The sequence below is a fragment of the Macaca thibetana genome, chromosome 19, assembly GCF_024542745.1.
Source record: "Macaca thibetana thibetana isolate TM-01 chromosome 19, ASM2454274v1, whole genome shotgun sequence".
In the NCBI taxonomy this organism is placed as follows: Eukaryota; Metazoa; Chordata; class Mammalia; order Primates; family Cercopithecidae; genus Macaca; species Macaca thibetana.
In genome coordinates, this window is record NC_065596.1 from 6,840,929 (window position 1) to 6,859,141 (window position 18,213).

General features: G+C 56.4%; 2 protein-coding genes across 2 annotated transcripts in view; one reads left to right on the forward strand and one right to left on the reverse strand.

The window, feature by feature from the left end:
- BST2 (bone marrow stromal cell antigen 2) overlaps positions 1–18,213 on the forward strand; it is a 365,601-nt gene that overhangs the window by 20,090 nt on the left and 327,298 nt on the right. The gene's annotated exons all lie outside the window — the stretch shown is intronic.
- On the reverse strand, positions 1,982–18,124 carry MAP1S (microtubule associated protein 1S). Its single transcript, XM_050769482.1, has 7 exons — positions 17,856–18,124; positions 16,438–16,539; positions 13,297–13,379; positions 12,317–12,457; positions 9,271–11,626; positions 3,069–3,304; positions 1,982–2,225 (listed from the first exon to the last, which is right to left on the reverse strand). Exons 1-7 carry the CDS (start codon positions 17,971–17,973, stop codon positions 2,070–2,072), a joined length of 3,192 nt encoding a protein of 1,063 aa, XP_050625439.1. The 5' UTR covers positions 17,974–18,124; the 3' UTR covers positions 1,982–2,069.

Sequence of the window (18,213 nt, forward strand, 5' to 3'; positions counted from 1 at the left end):
GCACTTTGGGAGGCCGAGGCGGGTGGATCATTTGAGGTCAGGAGTTTGAGCCCAGCCTGGCCAATCTGGTGAAACCCCGTCTCTACTAAAAATACAAAAATTAGCCGGGCATGGTGGCACATGCCTGTAATCCCAGCTACTCGGGAGGCTGAGGCAGAAGAATTGCTTGAACTCGGGAGGCGGAGGTTGCAGTCAGCCAAGAACCTTCAAACAGGAATTTCTTCCCTCACTGCCCTGGGGGTCCGAAGTCCAAAAATCAGGTCAGCAGAGCCATGCTTCCACAGTAGCTTAGGGGAGGAAGCTTGCTTGTCTCTAACAGTGGCTTGTGGCCACATCACTCCAATTTCTGCCTCTGTCCTCACATGGCCTTGTGTTTTTTTCTGAGACAGGATATTACTCTGTTACCCAGGCTGGAGTGCAGTGGTTTGATCTTGGCTCACTACAACCTCCGTCTCCCAGGCTCAAGTGATCTTCTCACGTCAGCCTCTGGAGTAGCTGGGACTACAGGCGTGTGCCACCATGCCCAGTGATTTTTGAATTTTTAGTAGAGATAGGGTCTTGCTATGTTTCCCAGGCTGGTCTGGAACTCCTGCGCTCAAGTGATCTGCCTGCCTTGGCCTGCCAAAATGCTGGGATTCCAGGTGTGAGCCACCGTGCCCAGCACCTTCTGTCTCTTAGAGGATCCCATGTCACTGGATGCAGAGCCTGTCTGGACAATCCAGGGTGACCTCTTGAGCTTCTTCATTGAGCAAAGGCTGGGTGCCGTGGCTCATGCCTGTATTTTCAGCACTTTGGGAGGCCGAGGTGCATGGATCGCTTGAGGTCAGGAGTTCAAGACCAGCCTAGCCAACATGGTGAAACCCTCTGCTAAAAATACAAAAATTAGGCCAGGTGCGGTGGCTCAAGCCTATAATCCTAGCACTTTGGGAGGCCAAGGCAGGAGGATCACGAGGTCAGGAGATCGAGACCATCCTGGCTAACATGGTGAAACCCCGTCGCTACTAAAAATACAAAAAAATTAGCTGGTGTGGTGGCGGGTGCCTGTAGTCCCAGCTACTCAGGAGGCTGAGGCAGGAGAATGGCGTGAACCTGGGAGGCGGAGCTTGCAGTGAGCCGAGATCAAGCCACTGCACTCCAGCCTCAGGGACAGAGCAAGACTCCATCTCAAAAAAAAAAAAAAAAAATTAGCCAGGTGTGGTGGTGGCACCTGTAATCCCAGCTACTAGAGAGTCTGAGGCACAAGAATCGCTTGAATCCAGGAGGCAGGGGTTGCAGTGAGCCAAGATCGCCCCACTGCACTCCAGCCTGGGCAACAGAGGAAGACTCCATCTCAAAAAATAATAATAAAACTGTATCTGCAAAGATCCTTTTTCAAAATAACATCACATTGACAGGTGTCAGGGGTCAGGAGTTGAATGTGTTTTGGGGGTTGGCTGCCATTCAACCCAGTACAGATGACATTGTATCTAATAGGAAACCTAAGTGCTTGTATTTGTGCAGAGACGGGTCAGAGTGCATTAGTCAGAAGTGGATGTTCTGTCATCTCTGGGTTTCACATTCCTCTGTAAATCCTTCCTGCAGAGTAAGACTTTCTGGAACAAGCATCCATCTCCTCTAGGGACAGAATAGCTTTTGTTTGATGGCCTTGGAGCAGAGACGGGTATTCAATCTCCCCCTGCCACCAACTGGTTTGTGACAGGTAGTCAGGTAGCTACTTCGCGCCTCTAGCTTGGGCCCCTCACAGTTGCTGGGTCGGGGTGGAGGCCGCAGTCAGGAGCTCCACTGGCCAGCGGTCATTAACTCTGAGAGGCACTTCCTTCCCAAACCAGGCCCTGCAAAGCCTGCGTTTCTTCCATCTGCGACATGGAGGTCAGAGTGGGCCTGACCGCAGGGTCGCTGGGGATTCCACGGAAGCTGTCCCCACCCGCAGGACCAGGAGGTACATGCCAAGTCTCCCACCACAGAAAGAAGAGAGGCCACAGCCAAGTGTAGGCATGGTTTATTTCTGACGCAGCTGAATCTAGGGAAGGGCGGGCTGGGCTGAGTGGGGGAATGTGTCGGCGATGAGGCTAGAACTCCACCTTGCAGGCCGGGAAGGCGTCATCCTGCATGGACACCATGCTGTTGCTGCCCAACACCGTGATGCCCAGCGCCTGGTGCCGGGCGTGCGTCTCTGCGTACCACGTATGCATGGCCACTGAGTCGAAGGTGGGAATCAGGGTCACCTGCAGGTGGGGGGGGGCGTGTGGGGAGGATGGACCACCAGTAAGGGGGGTGCCCCTTGTCCTTCTGGCCTGGGTCCCAAGTCGCCTTCCTTTCCTGGCATTTGAGACCCCTCCAGGCTTCTCCCTGATCTTCTGTGCTCCACCTTGAGGTCTGCACTGGGTGGTCAGCCTGTCTATGAGGTCTCTGCTCCTCCCAACCAGCACCCAAAGAGCCTTCTCAGCACACAGGAGATGGAGCTCCTCCTCTGCAAGGCCTTCCTTGGCCTAAGACCCCCTCTACTCACTTGGATCTCCCCCTGCTCCTTGAACACACCAACCTCTTTCCTACCTCTGGGCCTTTGCCTGGGTCATGCACCCTACAGGGACGCTCCTTTGAAGCCAGCCTAGCAGCTGTGAGAGGGCAGGGGCCATGGTGTGAGGCGGTCCTCCCTCTGCCCACACGCGCCTCGCCCTGCAGGGCTTGGTTTCAGTCTCTCAGCTTCATGCAGCCATGGGGGAGGGTTCTTAGCCGCACAGACACCACCCAGCCCACCTATTCCATCCCAACTAATTCTCACAGCGGAACAATGGTTAAGTGACAAGGTGTCTGGGGAAGGGATAGAACCACGAGGCTTCACAAGGCCCTGCGTCCTCCCCCAGGCTTCCAGCACAGCCGATAAGGACGGTGACACGACACAATCAGAGTCCAAAGAGACCCCTAAGGGCTGAGATGTGTGAGACTCCCATATTTGCCCCCATTGCCCTGTGGCCTGGGGGACACAGCTTAGTCTCTGAGGGTCGAGGGTGGTTTTCCCCACCTGTGCTAACTACACTCACCACCAGAGGCCCTGGGGTGACACGCACCTGCAGGTCTCGGTCCCAATGCTGCTTGCTGGCCAGCAGTGCGTCCAGGACGGCTCGCATGCCCTCCTCCTTGCGCTGGTCCTGGCCACTGATGACGTAGCAGAGCGCACGCACGCGCTGGAAGAACTCCTCATCCACCAGGTGGGCGCTGCTCCCACTGGGCAGGTAGGCCAGGTCCAGGTAGACCGGGGACTTGGGTGGGGTGGCCGATGCCCCGGGCCGGCTGCTGGCTGACCCTGCGGGCAGGGGGATGGGGAGGAAGGGATGAGTTCCTGGGGTTGGGGAGGGGCTGAGACTCCGAACTGCACCACTCAGAGCAGCTCCCTCCTCAGCAGGAGGCCTGATCTCAGAGTTTTCTGGGGAGCCCTGGTGCGCTCATGACTCCAGTGAATCTTATTTTAAGAAATGGGGTCTCGCTATGCTGCCCAGGCTCGTCTCAAACTCCTGGGCTCAAGTGATCCTCCTGCCTCAGCCTTCCAAGTAACTGGGACTACAGGTGCAGGTCACCACGCCTTGACTCCAGTGACTCTTCACTCACTCTACAAACACCACCGGCCACCCTTCTGTGCCAAGAGCCTGACTCATCCCCAGCCAGTCCCTGGACATAGACATCCCCAGGGTCAGGGGGCGAGTGGGTGGCAATCAGGGAATGCTTCCTGGAAGAGGGTTTAAGAGTTTGAGCCCTGAAAGCAGCCAGTGCCTGGGCCACCCTGCTGCTTCCGCAGCATCTGTCTGGCTCAAGGGGTATTTAACAGAACCTCCTGGGCACCAGGCCCTGAAACAGGGCTGTGACCCAGACAGACAGAATCCCCGCCCCAAGGGTGATGGGGAGCCAGGGTAGGTGGACAGAGCCTTGAGAGGCGGGTCCAAGATCAGTGTGGGTGCTGGATGGGGATCAGACAGCTCGGGGGGCCTTGTCCAAACCCTGACCGTAGGGCCAAAGGGAACAAGGCCACCAGCCCCGGGCAAGTGAATGATCAATGGAATCAAAGGATACGGCCGGGTCTTGGGCACGAGAAGCCTGCCAGACCCTGCATCTTACAATCACAGCTGCTGCCCAGCTCAGAGGGTAAGAATACTAACCCCTGTCTGTACACCAACAAATGCATACCCTCAAACGAAATGGACACACTCCTAGAAACGCAAAAACTACCAAGACACAATCACAAAAAAATAGAAAATCAGCATATACCTGTAGCTAGCAAAGAGAACGAATCAGTAACTTACAACCTCCCAACAAAGAAAAGCCCTGGGGAAGCCACCAAACATTTAGAGAACTAACATCAGCCTCTCTCAAACTTTTCCAAGGAACTAAAGAGGAAGGAACACTTCCTAACTCATTTCGTAAGACCAGAACTGTCTTGATACCAAAGCCAGGCACACATATTTAATTCTACAAGAAAATGACAGTTCAATAGCCTTTATGAACAACAGCCTTTATGAACAATAATGTAAAAAATCAGGCCTGGTGCCATGGCTCATGCCTGTAATCCCAGCACTTTGAGAGGCTTGAGGCTGGCGGATCACTTGAGGTCAGGAGTTCCAGACCAGCCTGGCCAACATGGTGAAACCCTGTCTCTTACTAAAACTACAAAAATTAGCTGGGCGTGGTGGCAGGCGCCTGTAATCCCAGCTACTTGGGAGGCACAGGCAGAAGAATTGCTTGAACCCGGGAGGTGGAGGTTGCAGTGAGCTGAGATTGCACCACTGCACCCAGCCTGGGCGACAGAGCAAGACTCCATCTCAAAAAATAATAATAGCCGGGCGCGGTGGCTCACGCCTGTAATCCCAGCACTTTGGGAGGCCGAGGCGGGCGGATCACAAGGTCAGGAGATCGAGACCACGGTGAAACCCTATCTCTATTAAAACATACAAAAAATTAGCCAGGTGCCACGGCGGGCACCTGTAGTCCCAGCTAGTCCGGACGCTGAGGCAGGAGAATGGCGTGAACCCGGGAGACAGAGCTTGCAGTGAGCTGAGATCGCGCCACTGCACTCCAGCCTGGGGGACAGAGTGAGACTCCGTCTCAAAAAAAAAAAAAAAAAAATAATAATAATAATAAAAAATGAATTCAGCAAAGAAGCAAGATACAAAGTCCACAGACAAAACGCAGTTGAATTTCTTTTTTTTTTTTTGTTAGACGGGGTCTCACTCTGTCACCCAGGCTGGAGTGCAGTGGTGTGATCTCGGCTCACTGCAAGCTCCGCCTCCCAGGTTCACACCATTCTCCTGCCTCAGCCTCCCGAGTAGCTGGGACTACAGGCGCCCACCACCACACCCGGCTAATTTTTTGTATTTTTAGTAGAGATGGGGTTTCACCGTGTTAGCCAGGATGGTCTCAATCTCCTGACCTCGTGATCCTCCTGCCTCGGCCTCCTGAAGTGCTGGGATTACTGGCGTGAACCACCGTGCCTGGCCACGCAGTTGAATTTCTATACGTGAACAATGAACAATGTGAAAATGAAACTAAACAATCATGAAACAGAAGAATCAAGATAGAGAACTCACACTTCCTGATTTCAAAACTTACTACAAAGCTACAGTAGTCAAAACAGTGTGATACTGACATAAAGACAGACATATAGACCAATGAAATAGAATAGAGAGGCCCGGAAATAAGTCATCACATGTGTAGTCAAATGATCTTCAACAAGGGTTCCAAATATTCAAAGGGGAAAGGACAGTCTTTTCAACAAATGGTGCTGGGAGAGCCGGGCCTCCACATACAAGAGAATGACGCTGGATCTTTTCATCACATACAAAAATTACCTCCAAATGGACCTCAATGTGAAAAGGAAAATTGTAAAACTCCTGGAAGAAAACATGGGGTAGAAGCTTCTCAATGTTGGATTTGACTAGGCACGGTGGCTTAGGCCTATACTCCTATTACTTTGGGAGGCCGAGGCAGGCAGATCATTTGAGTTCAGGAGTTTGAAATCTGCCTGGCCAACATGGTGAAACCCTATCTCTACTAAAAATACAAAACAATTAGCTGGGTGTGGTGGTGGGTGCTTGTAATCCCAGCTACTCAGGAAGGCTGAGGCAAGAGAATCGCTTGAACCCAGGAGGCGGAGGTTGCAGTGAGCCGAGATCGCGCCCCCACACTCCAGGCTGGGAAATAGAGCGAGACTCATCTGGAAAAAAAAAAAAAAAAAAAAAAAAGAAAAGAAAAATAAATGGGATGTGGTAATCATTTATTGGGTCTGACATCAAAAGTGCAGGCAGCAAAAGAAAAAAATAGACAAAATGAACTTCGTATTTAAAACTTTTGTGCATCAAAGGGCACTAGCAAAAGAATAAAAAGACAACTCACAGAATGGGAGGAAATATTTGCAAGCCATGTCTCTGCTATAGGATTAATGTCCAGAATGATTTAAAAAACTCCTAAAACTCAGCAACGGAAAAGAACTCAATTTAAAAATGGGCAAAGGGGGTTAGGCATGGTGGCTCACGCCTGTAATCCCAACACTTTGGGAGGCCAAGGCAAGAGGATCGCCTGAGGCTGGGAGTCCAAGATCAGTCTGGGCTAAAGACGGAGTGAGACTCCATCTTTACAAAACATTAAAAAATTAGCCAGGCACCACGGCATGCACCGTGTAGTCCCAGCTACTTGGGAGGCTGAGCTGGGAGGATCACTTGAGTCCAGGAAGTTGAGGCTATAATGAGCTGTTTGCACTACACTGCAGCATAGGTGACAGATTGAGACCCTGTCTCTAAAAAGCAAAATAAAATTTAAAAATGAGCAAACGAATTGAATAGACATTTCTCCAAAGAAGACAGACAAATGGCCAATAGGCATATGAAAAGATGCTCAACATCACTAGTCATTAGGGACACGAAAATCAAAACCACAATGAGATCCCACCTCACACCCATTAGACTGACTAGTGTCAGGCAGCTGCTGTGGAAAAGTCTGGCAGTTCATCCAAAATTAAACATTGAGGCGGGCGTGGTGGCTTATGCCTATTATCCCAAAACTTTGGGAGGCTGAGGCCAAAGGATCACTTGAGCTCAGGAGTTCAAGACCAGCCAGGACAACATAGTGAGACCCCAGTGCTATGGAAAAATTTAAAAATTAGCTGGGCATAGGCTTGGCGCAGTGGCTCACGCCTGTAATCCCAGTACTTTGGGTGGCCAAGGCGGAAAGATCACGAGGTCAGGAGTTCGAGATCAGCCTGGCCAGCATGGTGCAACCTTGTCTCTACTAAAAATGCAAAAATTAGCCGGGTATAGTGGCGCGTGCCTGTAATCCCAGCTGCTTGGGAGGCTGAGGGAGGAGAATCGCTTGACCCCGGGAGGTGGAGGTTGCAGTGAGGTGAGATTGCACCACTGCCTGGCAACAGAGCGAGACTCTGTCTCAAAAAAAAAAAAAAAAAAAAAAAAAAAAATTAGCTGGGTGTTATTGTGCGTGTCTGTGGTCCCCGCTGTTCAGGAGGTTGAGGTGGGAGGGTTGCTTGAACCCGGGAGGTGGAGGCTGCAGTGAGCCATGTTTGTGCCACTGCACTCCAGCCTGGATGACAGAGTGAGACTCTCAGGAAAAAAAAAAAAAAAAAAAACAAGGAAAAAACAGCACAGCAGGCCAGAGACCCTCTCCTCCACAAGGCCTGCTTAAAACGTAAGCCTTTGGCTGGTGTCTGGGAACTTGAATCTTAGGAAGAGGGTTCCCACCATTCCCTGTCTGAGAGGGGCTCCCTGTGCCTGGACTGGACCACACACCTGATTTCTCCTTTTTGGGGAGTCTAGAGTGTGAGTGCCAGGCAAGGGAGGCCTATGTAATGGCCCAATAGCAACCCGGGCATGCTGTCTCTAATGAGCTCCATGAGGGACACATTGTTACAACTTGCTACTGGATAAATGCAGCCTGTGGTGTGCAGCCCTACTGGGAGAGGATTCTGGAAACTTCTTCCTTTGGACTTCACCCTATGTGCCTTTTCTCTTTACTGATTTTGCTCTGCTATGAGTGCAACCATAGGCCGCGTCCTCCTAACCAATCAGTTACATAAAATACGCTATTTAAATTTTCAAATGGGCCGGGTACAGCAGCTCATGCCTGCAATCCCAGCACTTTGGGAGGCCGACCAGGTGGATCACAAGGTCAGGAGATCAAGCCCATCCTGGCTAACACGGTGAAACCCCATCTGTAGTAAAAATACAAAAAACTAGCCGGGCGTGGTGGCGGGTGCCTGTAGACTTAGCTACTCGGGAGGCTAAGGCAGGAGAATGGCGTGAACCTGGGAGGCGGAGCTTGCAGTGAGCCAAGATCACGCCACTGCACTCCAGCCTGGGCGACAGAGTGAGACTCCATCTCAAAAAAAAAAATTTTTTTTTTCAAATGTTTCATTTTACTCATTGTGGCTTCTAGAAACCCACAATTGGCATACATGCTCACCTGTCCAGGCACCTCAGAATGGCAAGTGCTTCAACACTGAGGTCAGTTTCCATTTCACAGGAGAAACTGAGCCCCAGAGAGGGTGGGCATGGCTGAGGTCACACAATTACGAACAAGAGGACTTGGCTGGGCGTGGTGGCTCACGCCTGTAATCCCAGCACCTTGGGAGGCCAAGGTGGACAGATCACCTGAGGTCCGGAGTTTGAGACCAGCCTGGCCAACATGGTGAAACCAAGACTCTACTAAAAATACAAAAATTAGCCAGGCGTGGTGGCTCGCACCTGTAATCCCACCTACTCGGGAGGCTGAGGCAGGAGAATCATTTGAACCCAGAAGGCAGAGGTTGCAGTGAGCCAAGACCGTGCCATTGCACTCCAGCCTGGGCAACAAGAGCGAAACTCTGTCTCAAAAAGAAAAAAGAACAGGAGGACTGGCAGGGCACCGTGGCTCATGCCAGTAATCCCAGCACTTTGGGAGGCTGAGGTGGGCACATAGCTTGAGGCCAGGAGTTTGAAATCAGCCTGGGCAACATAGTAAGACCCTATCTCTACCAAAAAGTTTAAAATTAGGCAGGCGTGGTGGCCGTGCCAGTAGTCTCAGCTACTGGAGAGGCTGAACTGGGAGGGTGGCTTGAGCCCCAGAGTTCGAGGCTGCAGTAAGCTGTGATTTCGCCACTGCACTCCATCCCAGGAGACAGAGTGAGACCATCTCTTTTAAAAAAAAACGGAAAAAGTAAAAACAGGAGGAAGAGCTATGCTCTCTCCAGCCTAAGCAGCTGCTAACCCAGCCCAGGGCCCCAGTTCCAGCACTCACCCGACGGGCCTCGAGTGGCAGTCTTGGGGGTTGAGGACTTTCTGGACAGGGGTGCCCGGCCTCCCTTCTCACTGGGCTCACTCCGGGCACTGAGTGGTCGGCTGGCACGGTCCCCACCAGCAAGTCCCTTGGTTTTGGCAGCAGCCAGTGGAGTGGCTTTGGGGGCGGCAGCACGTGAGTTGGGGCGAGCCAGGGGCTTCCGGGTGCGGCTGACGTTCTCCGTCTGCCGCGCTGTCTTGGGGGGCAGCATCTCGGGGTCCACCATGCAGATGCTGGATGGGTCAGGCAGTGGCGGGGGAACCTTGAGGGGGTCAGGCAAAGGGTCGTGGCGAGGGACTCCGAAGCCCTCTGTGTCGTCGTCTGAGTCTGCGGCACCGGGGGCCAGGGGCACGGGGTCCGAGTCAGACAGGGTGGGCAGGGACTCACTGACCGATGTAGGGGGCGTCTCCTCGGCCCCCAGCCCACCTGCCCGTTCCTGTGACCGGGCACTGCTGTCATTCGAGCTGCCGGGGGACGCAGGTGCCGGTGCCATGGGCACCGCCTTGCGATGTTCAAACTCACAGGGTGACACCAGGCACAGGTCCACATCGTGTGGGGAGGCCGAGCGCCGTGCCCGGGGGCCACGCAGTGGGAGGCTCAGCCCAGCCTCACTGGTGGGGGCGGATGGCGGCAGTACCTGCTCAAAGGACACGGACAGGGACTCGTCCACCTCGGTAGAGTGCGGGGAGCCCACCTCTGCGGGCAGTGACGGCGTGGTCACCGTGGGTGTGGTCACTGTGGGTGAGGCGTCGGGCCCCGCCTCGCCGCCCCGCAGTGGGCTCAGTGACAGCCGCCCGCTACCCTCCGCGGGGCTCCGGCGGGACTCAGGGGAGGGTGTGCGTGGCCTTGGGAAAGAGTTGGCGGCCAAAGGCAGCTCCAGCGCCTTCTCCTCCCCGGCTGGGATTGGCCCCAGCTCCAGGCTGGGCGTGGCCACCAGCTGGGAGGCCGGGGAGCCGCAGGCCGCAATGGGGGAGCTGGCTTCTCCACATCGGAGGCTGGGCGGGCTGCGGGGTCCATTTGCTACCTGCGGGAAGCCAGACTGGGATGTGCTGGGCGCTGTGCTGGGTGCTTTGCGGGTCTTGGGTGCCGCCTGGGCACCTGTCTTCTTGAGGTTGGGCACAGAAGAGGCTGCCCGGCGCACCTCCCGTGGCTGGGTCCGGGAAACACTCGGTTTAGGGTCTTTCTTCAACTCTCGGGGGATCCTGGCTTCTTTCTCAGCCTTGCGCGGTGCCTCAGCCCGTGCTGGCTCCTTGCGGGTCACCCCAGGGCGCTCCTGGCCAGGTCTAGGGTGGGTGGCCAATAGGCCCTCTCTCTTCGAGCTGTCCCGGGAGCCCACGCTCTCTTTGCTCTCAGCTCGCCGCGGCCCCTCCAGGTCCTGGGGCGTCACCACGGGCTCTCGCAGGAACCTCAAGTGCTGCAGGCGGACCAGGCCGTCCAGGAGGCAGGCGGGCGGGGTGCAGCCAGGGAACAGCACGCGCACCACCTTCTCGCCAGGGCCCGCAGGGTGCCACACCAGCAGGGCGCACACGGAGGCCAGCGTGCGCTCGGTGCCGGCGGAGGGCGGGTGCAGCACGTACATGTCCAGCCGGCCCACGCCCATCTTCTCGAAGAGCACAGTGGGCTTGGCTGGCACCGGGCCGCGGCTGAGTGGCAGGGGCGTGATGCCCAGCTGCGCCAAGAGGCTCAGCGCCAGCTCCGCCTCATCCTCGCCGCGCGCCAGCCGCGACGCGGCCTCGCAGGCGTTGAAGAACACGACCCCCAGGTTGGGAGAGATGAGCCTGCGCAGCCTGTCGTCCCAGGAGCCCCCACCAGCAGCCACCTCGGAGCGCTCAGCCAGTTTGCGCCGCAGCAGGCTGTTGAGGCCGGGGAGGCTATCGGCGCCAGGGTGGGTCACCAGCACAGCATCCACGCGGTCCAGGTGCCGCACCAGCTTCCAGAAACTGGACTTGGGGTTTGAGCCACCATTGACCAGCACGGTGAAGCCATTGACGGCGAAGAAGGCGGCATCCCCGAGGCCTCCGGGGAAGATGTAGCAGCAGGGCCGGCCCAGCCTGAGGAAGCCCCCGGAGGTCGGGGGCTCCAGCAGCTCGAAGGGGGACGGCGGCTCCAGAGACTCAGCCACGTACTCCAAGAACTCGCACAGGCCCTCGGAGTTGGGCAGCTGCGCCGGGGGGTTCAGCCGCAGCTGGAGCCGGAGCGCCCCCTGTAGGCCGGACACAGCAGGTGCCAGCTGGGCCCAGTCACCAAAGGTGGGGCAGGTGATGGTGAGTATGGGCGGCTGCGCAGGTGAGGGCGTGGTGGCCAGGATGTCCCGGATCTGTACGGAGGGGGAGTGGTAAGGGACCACCTAAAGCTAGTGGGAAGGAACCACCTAGAGGGGGAATGGTAAGGGACCACCGTGGCAACACCCAGCCCAGTGGGAAACCTGGGCGAGGATACCCTCAGCCTTCCCCCACCCCGAGGCCTGCTCCTCAGCACCCTCCCGCCAAAACCCAACCCTCTCCAGCGCCAGGAGGCTCTCTGGTCTGGCCTCACCTCCTGCCTCTCCTTCCCCGTCAAATGCCTCCCTGCCCCAGGGCCTTTACACTCACCGTTCTCTCCTCCCAGGGCACAGCTTCCTCCAAGGAGACCCTCCACGGCCCACCTCTGTCTACTGAACCTTTTCTCATCACTTTTAAGTGCCCCACTCCAGTGTGAAAATGTGGTTTGCCAGAGACTTTTGCCCACGTGTCCTGCCCAGACTGTGGGCACCAGAAAGACCCATTTGGCTCCATCCCACATCAGGACTTTGGGACATCAGCTGCTCTACAGACCCAGCTCACACCACACCCTTTCCGGGCAATGGGACTAACCCTGGACAGCCAGGAGGCACGTGTCACCACTGCCACCCTACAGAGGAGGGGGAGACCAGGTCATGGAAAACAGCAGGTCGCTGGGGCCACACAGCCCGATGCAGACAAGCCGGGATTGAGCTGGGAAAGTGGGGGATGGCAAAGGGGTGGCTTACCTCTCTGTCCTTCAGGACCTGGAGGAAGTGGTGAGGCGAAAAGCCCCCTGTCTGTAGCAGCAGCTCCCCTGTCTCCTCCAGGCAGGGCCCAGCCAACACCAGTAGCTTGTGAGAGGCAGGGTCCAACAGAAGGTTCCGGAGCTGAGGGAGGGGTGAGCACTAAAGGCCCCGTTCTGCGCAGTGACGTATCCAGCAGTCCTCTTTGGGGTGGCCTCGAGTTGATACATAACCACCCCTCTCCTGCCCTCACCCCACAGCCAGCCCAGTGCTCAACTAGCTATGAGGGCAGTCTCCAGGTCTCCTGCTGGGCCCTGGAGCAACTCTAGCAAACTCCTATTCATCTTACAAAGCCCAACTCTGATGTCCCTTCCTTCTAAAGGCACTCACTGCCCTTTCTGGGCTCTCTCTAGTCCACCTCTCCCTCCAGCCCAGCCCTGATGCCACAGGGCTGGGGGCATCTGTGTCTCGCTCTGTCTCCTAAAGACTGAGAGTTCCTCAAGGGAATAAAAGGGAAAAGTTCTGATCCAAGGAATCAACCTGTAAGAAAGTGTGCAGTGGGATGCCCCAGGGCTCTGTCTGGGTCATCTTCCTGATGTATAATTGGTGGAATACAGATGGCCACAAGCCGTTTAGTATTAGTGAGTCAATTCAGACAACTCCTGGGGCCTAGCCGGAGGGAACCCACGGGACGCAAACCTCAGTCTGCTCTGGCCTTCCGGGCTCCAGACCCACGCTGTCCTGGGCCCTAGGCTGGGAGTGCTTACTCCCTCCCTCCCAAACCCAGGCTTTTCTGCTCCCACCCCAGAGGAGGGAAGAAGCAGAGGCTGGAGCCACGGGGAAGGCTTCGTGGGCGAGGAAGTGTGGTGCCGGGTGTCTCGAGAGGATCTGGGGCAGCATGAAGACAAGGACACGAGACAGGAAGACAGAGACGGCATGGGTCCCAGCAGCCCGCCCCCTCCAGGATGTCAGCCATTCCCTACCTCATCACACAGGGACTTGTCTGATGGGTTCAGGAGGACCAGGGTCTCCAGGCTGTCTCCACGGTGGTGCAGGCTCCGCTGGCCTGTGGGGGAATCAGGCCATCCTGGAGTCAAATCCTGCCTCCCCGTGTGACCCTCAGGGAACACGAACCCCTCTGGGAACCCACCCAGGGAACATACGGAGATTAACAGGCGCACGGCAGAGAACCAGGCAAGAAAGAGAAACTCAACCACCCCGGCTGGCCTAAGAGAGGCAGTAACCAGAGGGCCCCGTCATGAGCAGGGCCTGGTTTGCAGCTGTCACCCCTGTGGGTGATGCCACCGTTACACTCCTTTTTTTTTTTTTGAGACGGAGTCTTGCTCTGTGCAGTGGAAGCTGGAGTGCAGTGGTGCAATCTCAGCTCACTGCAAGCTCCGCTCTTCCTCCCAGGTTCATGCCATTCTCCTGCCTCAGCCTCCCGAGTAGCTGAGACTACAGGTCCCCGCCACCACATCCAGCTAATTTTTTGTATTTTTAGTAGAGACGGGGTTTCACCGTGTTAGCCAGGATGGTCTCGATCTCCTGACCCCGTGATCCGCCCACCTTGGCCTCCCAAAGTCCCAAAGTGCTGGGATTACAGGCGTAAGCCACTGTGCCCAGCCCTTCTTTTTTTTTTTGTTTTTTTTTTTTTGAGGCGGAGTTTTGCTCTTGTTGCCCAGGCAATGGCACAACCTCAGCTCACTGAAACCTCCGCCTCCTGGGTTCAAGCAATTCTCCTGCCTCAGCCTCCCAAGTAGCTGGGATTACAGGCACACGCCACCACGCCCCACTCATTTTTTGAATTCTTAGTAGAGACGGGGTTTTACCATGTGGGTCAGGCTGGTCTCAAACTCCTGACCTCAGGTGATCCGCTTGCCTCATCCTCCCACAGTGCTGGGATTACAAGATTGATCCACTGCACCCGCCCAGCCACATTTATTTTTTAGACAGAGCCAGAGCTCGAGGAGGGCCAATGAGGGCAATCCTGGACCAGGGTATATCCGGAGCAAAGGCCCTGAGGCAGGACTCAGCTAGGGGTGGGGCAGCATAAGGGCCTGGGCTGAAGTGGGACTGTTTCTGGGATCCTGACCCTGCTCTGTCCCCCAGGGCCTATCTGTGTTTTAAACATCCGTACTGAGAGAAGGCTGGCAAGGAACCAGAGCCAGGGGAGGGCCAGTGAGGGCCAACTCGGACCAGGGTACAGCACGAGCCAAGGCCCTGAGGCAGGACTGAACTGTAAACAAGGCTGAGTCTGGAGAGGCAAAGACCCTCTGGTATTGCCAGCCCTTATCACATTTAGCTTGCTTTCTTTCCTTCTTTTCCCTTTTCTCTCTCTCTCACCTCTATCACATTGAGCTTTCTCTTTCTCTCCCTCCCTCTCTCTCCCCCTCCCTCCCTCTCTCTCTCATTTTTTTTTAGATGGAGTCTCCCTCTATTGCCCAGGCTGAAGTGTAGTGGCGTGATCTCGGCTCACTGCAACCTCCGCCTCCTGAGTTCAAGCAATTCTCCAGCCTCAGCCTCCCAAGTAGCTGGGGTTATAGGCGCTTGCCACCACACCTGGCTAATTTTTGTATTTTTAGTAGAGACGGAGTTTCACCATACTGGTCAGGCTGGTCTCGAACTCCTGACCTCAGGTGATCCACCCACTTCAGCCTTCCAAAGTTCTGGGATTACAGGCGTGAGCCACCGTGCCAGGTCTAACTTTATTTTTTGAGACAGGGTCTCGCTCTGTTGCCCAGACTGAAGTGCAGTGGCACAAATCTTAGCTCACAGGAGCCTCTGCCTCCTGGGTTCAAGCGATCCTCCCTCCTCGGGCTCCTGAGTAGCTGGGACTACAGGCATGCACCACCAGGCCCACCTTGTTTTTGTATTATCAGTAGAGACAGGGTTTCGCCATGTTGCCCTGGCTGGTTTTAAACTCCTGACCTCAAACAGTCCTCCCACCTTGACCTCCCAAAGTGTTGGGATTACAGGCGAGAGCCACCCCACCCAGCCTTAGCACGCTTTTTGCCACACACGGATATTGCCCCATTCAGGCGGGGAAATCAAGGCATAGAGAGGGGAAGCGGCCACAAAGGTCGCACACAGCAGACAGGATTTCCAGCTCCACTTTCTGCTCCATGAAGTGTCAGGAAGCCACAAGGACCCACTGGGACAATGAGATGACGGACACTTCCTTCCTCTCCAGCAGCCGCTGGGAGGTGACTCAAGAGACCATCAAGAGCAGGGGGCAGCTGCAGGCAAACCCAAGCCCTGCCTGCCTGCCTGCTGCCCTGCTCACACTGGGTCACCCCAGAAGGGAGCCTCCTGCTGAGTTGGGCCATCCTTGATCTCACTCCTTTTCAGTTCCCTACCTACTGTATACCCAGCCCTGTGGCTGTGAACCAAGTTCAGTCCCTGCCTGCAAGGGGGCCCACACTCCATCTTCCAGGGCCTCCTCAGTGCCCCCTCCACCTTCTAGATGGTTTTTTTTTTGGGGGGGGGGGATAGAGTCCCTCCCACTCTGTCACTCAGGCCGGAGTACAGTGGCACAATCTCAGCCCACTGTAAACTCTGCCTCCTGGGTTCAAGTGATCCTCCCACCTCAGCCTCCCAAGTAGCTGGGATTACAGGTGCCTGCCACCACGCCCAGTTAATTTTTGTATTTTTAGTAGAGACAGGGTTCCTCCATGTTGGCCAGGTTAGTCTTGAACTAACCTCAAGTGATCCACCCACCGTGGCCTCCCAAAGTGCTGGGATCAGAGGCATGAGCCACCGTGCCCAGTCCATTCTAGATGTTCTGTCCACTGCTGGGTCTTGGCTGGGGCGCTTCCCTCCCACTGGACATACCAGTCATAGCATTTATCATTAAAAAACTCCCTCCTCAGAGAGCTCCCTGCCTCTTCCCCCTTCAGTACCAGTTTCCTCATCTGTCAATCGGGGACAAAAATACCAGTTCCTGCACTGTGGGTTGCTGAGGACTGAAGGGGTTATCACTAGGTCAGGGCTTACATTTGAAAGGTCTCAGCTGTATTACTACTGTTGTTATTTACAGCTGCACCCCACCCCCCATGCCTGGCACACGGCTGGCACTTGCCCAGTGAACAAGAGGTAGGGAGCAGCCAGGGGGACCCCAGCCTCACCTTTCACAATGCTGGAGAAGGTGGCAGAGTGTCGGGACACAAAGACCTTGAGCTGTTCATCGAGGTTGCAGATGCCAGGATCGACATCCCAAGACCGGATGCCTGGTGAGAAGGAGGGATCAAGGCGGGAGTTCAGCCAGGCCTCCCAGCTCCCAGAATATTTGAATAATGAGCACCCCGTGGGTGGGGAGCACCCCAGCCTCCTCCCTTCACTCACAGCTTGAAGACTCAAAAGTACCCAACACCTTCAGGTCTCACTGCAGCTGAGCCAGGGCACCCAGAGCACACCTCATCATTTTACAGGCAAGATTCATCAGCAACAAAGCCTCCACCTCCTCCATCTCCACCTCCTCGCTGCTCCTATGCCCTGTCAGACCCATTTCCACTCGCCGCCGTTGCGACAGCTGTTCCCCCTGCCTGGAAGCCCATCCCCCTGCCGCCCCCACCTGTTCCTACTGGCCAAGGGCCCTTCCCCCTCAGCACCTTCGGGTGCTAAGACTGACTGTCCTCGCAGTCCCTTGCAGCCTTCTGATGCCTCCTGACACCATGTGAGCTGGAAGCTTCTTCCATCTCCTCACTGGCTTTGGGTCCATCCCCCCACCAGACCTGTGCTGGCAGGGCTGAACCTGTCTATCATCTCGGCCATATCCCTGTGCCCACTGCCCAAAGGCCTGGCGCATAACAGGTGCTCACTAAACACTCCTCAAGCACATGAACCGAGGTGCGTGTTCCTGTCCCATTTTACACGCAATGAAACGCGCAGGTCCAGATGCTCCGTGGAATGGGGGATGAACACCCATCTCCACCCACGGGCGCATCACGCCCGCCAGTCCCACTGTGCCAGTACCACTGTGCCAAGTGGCTGCAGGTGAACCTGGCAGGTGCACCTATGACTCAACTACCTAGGTGCCAAATCCCCAGGGCAGGCCGCACCCGCCCACACCCCAATTAGCAGCTCCTTGTGCGGCAACAGAAAGCGGGCCCCGGGGCTCCTGGCCCAGCCTCCCCCATATCTGCTTCTCCCTCCGGGAGATCTCTAAGCTGCTAAGACCTAGAGATCCAAAGCGACCCCAAGCCCTCCCCCCGGGCGGGCCAATCAGGAGAGAAGCGGAGCCGTGGTCCAACTGCACGGGTCCCCAGGCCCAGGCCCGTGTCCCCTCCCCGATCTTCACCCGGAGTTGGGGCGGGGCAGCCCTGCCCCAGCCCAGGCCCCGATGCCACTTCCTCCACGGGCACCCACAGGAACCCGCCTTTGCTCGCGTTGTGCGCCTAACGGTGAAGGGGACCCAACCCCGGGCCCGCGACCCCCGCCCCGGAGCCCAGGCCCCGCCGCAGCCGCCCCACCCCCCCGGCCCCGGGCCCAGACGCGCGAACGTGTCCGCCTCCCGGGCTCCCGCACGCCCCCGGGCCAGCCCGACCTCGTTCGAGCTCCTCCAGGACGTAGGTGAGGAGCCCCGGGCTGCCGAACTCGCTGCCCACCACGAGGAGCAGCGAGCTCGGGGCCGCTGCAAGCCCAGACCCAGTTACCGCCGCCATCTTCGGGCCGCCCCGGCGTTCTCAGCGCCCGCCCCGCAGGCCCCGCCTCTTAAAGGGGCCGCACCGGAAGGCCTGAAGACCCCGCCCGGAACCACCCCCTCCCCGCCCCTTTTTGTCGACCACCTACAGGCCCTTTGAGGTCGTGGAGAGCAGGGAATGCGGGGCCTAAAGGGGTTGGCGGACTCCCGGGTGTCCGCTTGGGAGCCGCCTCTCCCAAGTGACCATTCATTCATTCACTTT